The sequence below is a fragment of the Sphaeramia orbicularis genome, chromosome 15 (genome assembly GCF_902148855.1).
Source record: "Sphaeramia orbicularis chromosome 15, fSphaOr1.1, whole genome shotgun sequence".
Classification (NCBI taxonomy): Eukaryota; Metazoa; Chordata; class Actinopteri; order Kurtiformes; family Apogonidae; genus Sphaeramia; species Sphaeramia orbicularis.
Window position 1 is genome coordinate 49993487 of NC_043971.1, and position 4584 is coordinate 49998070.

The 4584-nt window shown below is 44.6% G+C and overlaps 1 protein-coding gene across 1 annotated transcript; it reads right to left on the reverse strand.

Annotated features, from left to right (window-relative positions):
* Positions 1-2581: 2581 nt before the first annotated feature.
* Positions 2582-3061, reverse strand: LOC115433901 (vegetative cell wall protein gp1-like). The gene has a single exon (XM_030155458.1). It carries the CDS (start codon positions 3059-3061, stop codon positions 2582-2584), a length of 480 nt encoding a protein of 159 aa, XP_030011318.1.
* Between the last annotated feature and the right edge of the window lie 1523 nt (positions 3062-4584).

Below are 4584 nucleotides of genomic sequence, written 5' to 3' on the forward strand. Positions count from 1 at the left end.
TTTCTTCCATCTGATTCTTTCTATTTTCTCTGTGATTCTTTCTATTTCTTTTGTATGATTCTTTCTATTCCTACAGTCTGATTCTTTCACTTCTTCAGTCTGATTCTTTCTATTTTGTCTGATTCTTTCCATTTCTTCCATCTGATTCTTTCTATTTTGTCTGTGATTCTTTCCATTTCTTCCATCTGATTCTTTCTATTGTGTCTGTGATTCTTTCCATGTCTTCCGTCTGATTCTTTCTGTTTTGTCTGTTACTCTTTCCACTTCTTCTGTCTGATTCTTTCCATTTGTTCTTTGTGATTTTTTCCATTTCTTCCATCTGATTCTTTCTATTTTGTCTGTGATTCTTTCCATTTCTTCTGTGCGATTCTTTCCATTTCTTCAGTCTGATTCTTTCCATTTCTTCTGTGTGATTCTTTCCATTTCTTCTGTGTGATTCTTTCCATTTCTTCCATCTCATGCATGGCTGCACAGCAGGTCTGTTACACATCCACACAGCTCTCTTAAATGCCACTTAGATAACAGATCTTTGTGGGCTTTTCACTTTGACAGTATCTGTGTTACCAGGCTACAAAGATGGTATTTCTTACTTTAAAAATCTGAATCCATCAGGAATGTGGGACTTTTCTCGGTGTCAGTGGTGCAGAAATGCAGAAGGAGACACTTGAGTGACAAGAGGCTGAACATTGTGCTTCCTTCAGGACTCAGCGGGCCCAGACAGCAGGCGTCCCAGCTCCATCGGGGCGGGGGGGGGGGGGGGGGGGGGGGCTGCAGCTCAGCAGTGACTGGAGGTCCAGTCCACTATATGAGTAGGTGGACAGGTAGAGGTTTATGCACACAGAGGAGTGCACTGAAAAAAACTAAACAGACAAAAGCTTTTGGTTTAGAAAAGTTGGTCTCCTGTGTTTGAGTTCAGAAAATCAGACGTACAGAGCTTAAGCAGAACTGGCACATAAACACAGAGAAATAAAAAAAATACAGGCCAAGTAATGCAAGCCATTGTCAAACACACACAAAAAAAATAACACAGTCAGAGGTTCTGATGTTTGACTCGTCTGTTTCACTTTTCGTCAAATTCCACTGATGGAAGACTGGTGTTAATGACAACACATGACACATGATGGATCCAATTTCACTTCATTCATAAACAAATGTACATGTAAATGTAAATGTAAATGTGTACATGTGTAAATCCAACGTGATATCATGAATTGCGTACAGATAACACACCACTTTTAACTGGCGTGTTATCTGTACGCATTATAAGCTTTCAGTGTGTATATTTACACCGAGTAAAATAACACGCCATCAGAGCAATTAGCGGCTAGCACGACTAGTGGTTAGGGGTTTAGGGTTAGCGGTTAGCAATTAGCACGATTAGTGGCTTGCACATTGACACGCCATCAAATGGCGTTAAATAACACGTGAAAAGATGAAAATGCGTACGTACAGCCCAGATCCATACGCAAAAAATAGAAAAGGCATTTCTGGGGTCATAAGGACATTTTCATTATAACGTGTCAGGTTTTTCCCCCTTACTTACATTGAGAGGTAATTGTGATAATTGATAGCTGTGGGATTGTTATCCCACAAAGTGATGATGTTCAGGTTCTACTGATGTTCAGGTTCTACTGATGTACAGGTTACTACAGATGTTCAGGTTCTACTGATGTTCAGGTTCTACTGATGTACAGGTTACTACAGATGTTCAGGTTCTACAGATGTCCAGGTTCTACAGATGTCCAGGTTACTATAGATGTTCAGGTTCTACAGATGTTCAGGTTCTACTGATGTACAGGTTACTACAGATGTTCAGGTTCTACAGATGTTCAGGTTCTACAGATGTCCAGGTTACTATAGATGTTCAGGTTCTACAGATGTTCAGGTTACTACAGATGTTCAGGTTCTACAGATGTACAGGTTACTACAGATGTTCAGGTTCTACAGATGTTCAGGTTACTATAGATGTTCAGGTTCTACAGATGTTCAGGTTACTACAGATGTTCAGGTTCTACAGATGTTCAGGTTCTACAGATGTCCAGGTTACTATAGATGTTCAGGTTCTACAGATGTTCAGGTTACTACAGATGTTCAGGTTCTACAGATGTTCAGGTTCTACAGATGTTCAGGTTCTACAGATGTTCAGGTCACTATAGATGTTCAGGTTCTACAGATGTTCAGGTTCTACAGATGTTCAGGTTACTACAGATGTTCAGGTTCTACAGATGTTCAGGTTAATACAGGTCACCGATTCTCTCAAAAGAAGCATTTGACCAGGACAAGCTCCCAGTATCTGACAGTATGAACAGACGTTTCCATCCACATGATCGAGTGGGGAGCGTACCCATGTTCTCCTGTGACCATGTTCCCCAGTGCCTAGGGGAGCGTACTTATGTTCCCTGGTGCCTACGTTCCCTGGTGACAATGTTCCCCAGATCCTAGGGGAGCATACCTATGTTCCCTGGTGCCTATGTTCCCTTGTGACTATGTTCCCAGTGCCTAGGGGAGCATAACTATGTTCCCTGGTACCCATGTTCCCCAGATCCTAGGGGAGTGTACATATGTTCTCCAGTGCCTAATCCTAACCATACATGGGTACAGGGGAACATGGGTACAGGGGAACAGGGGTACAGGGGAACATGGGTACAGGGGAACATGGAACAGGGGAACGTGGGTACAGGGAAACAGGGGTACAGGGAAACATGGGTAAAGGAGAACAGGGGAACGTGGGTACAGGGGAACAGGGGTACAGGGGAACGTGGGTACAGGGGAATGTGGGTACAGGGGAACAGGGGTACAGGGGAACGTGGGTACAGGGGAACGTGGGTACAGGGGAACGTGGGTACAGGGGAACATGGAACAGGGGAACGTGGGTACAGGGGAATGTGGGTACAGAGGAACATGGATACAGGGGAACATGTGTACAGGGGAACATGGGTATAGGGGAATGTGGGTACAGGGGAACATGGTACAGGGGAACGTGGGTACAGGGGAACGTGGGTACAGGGGAACATGGAACAGGGGAACGTGGGTACAGGGGAATGTGGGTACAGAGGAACATGGATACAGGGGAACATGTGTACAGGGGAACATGGGTATAGGGGAATGTGGGTACAGGGGAACATGGTACAGGGGAACATGTGTACAGGGGAACATGGGTATAGGGGAATGTGGGTACAGGGGAACATGGTACAGGGGAACATGGGTACAGGGGAACATGGGTATAGGGGAATGTGGGTACAGGGGAACATGGTACAGGGGAACATGGGTACAGGGTAACGTGGGTATAGGGGAATGTGGGTACAGGGGAACATGGTACAGGGGAACATGGAATAGGGGAACGTGGGTACAGGGGAACGTGGGTCTGACCCTGATCATATTGTTTTGGTCCAAATGTTCAGAGATCCAGGAAATGGGTTGAATTTAGCAGAAGTACTGATAAGCTGGACAATAATTCCATTTATGGTCAGGAACTCATGCCTGTCATCTATAAAACAGTGGAATTAAAGTGAGTCTCTTCCAACTGCAATCTTGTGTCAATGTCTTTTTTTTCTTCCACAACTTCCTCCACAACACAAGCCAATCCGCCGCTCCACTCCCATTGGACCTATTTGAGAGCAGTTGTTGTCTTATTTTCACAAAAAGTCAGGGCATTTCAGAATAATTTAACAGGTGTGTGCTCACAGACCCGTGCAAATATTTACTCCGGTGGGCCAGATGCTTCGAGCGGCAGAATTGGCTTCTGATGTGTCGGAGAATTGAAGGAACAGAGAGCCGGTCATTTGGGTTTTCGCTTCCAGCCCATCTGCTGCGAGGCCCAGAATGGCTTCAACCCCGACTGACCAGTATCACAATAAGGTGACACAAAGGCATTACCTGCTCCTGCTGACAGACCGTGACAGTGGCCATTATCAGGTCCCCGAGGCCTGTCTGGAGAGCCGGTCCAGGCTATTATCTGGACGAGTCGTTGGCTTTTGGCTCCGAGTAAAAAGGATTTCAGACAAACACAGAAACTGGGGACAGACACCAGGTTTTACACTTTGAATAGATCTGTAGCCCAGGGAGAAATGAGTGCAGTGAAAGCTACATGAGTTATGTAGTTAGTGCCGTTTCCTCCAGAGTTACTTACAGATTTACCTGTCTATACCAGGAAACAGCCTAAATGTGGAGCATTTAAAGAACTCTCACAAACCCATTTACAGTTCCCTCTGAATAATGTTCACCACTTTACCGTTCCTCTGGAAGGGAGAAGAGGTGGGAAAATAAAGACCAAATGCTCAGTGGTCTTTAAAACTACAGACATAAGACAAACACTAGTTTCAAGTTTATTTGTCATGTGCGTTCAGGTACAAGTACCATGGCAATGAAACACAGTGTGCCCTGGCTAGGGCTGCAACCGATTAATCGACTCAAAGTGATCCAAAAAAATCCTTCAACCACAATTCTCCTGAATCAAAGCTTTGTTTCCTTCATTTGTGCTGTTAAACACTGGTTCCACTGTTGTGTTTCACACAGACGCTTATTGTGACGCACAAAGAAGCTTCAGTTCAGGAAAACTGTAATAGAATGTTTCCCTTCCATCAG

Coding starts and splice junctions, on each gene's coding strand:
- LOC115433901 (XM_030155458.1), bottom strand. CDS start 3,061: ATGTTCCTCTGTACCCACATTCCCCTGTACCCACGTTCCCCTGTTCCA.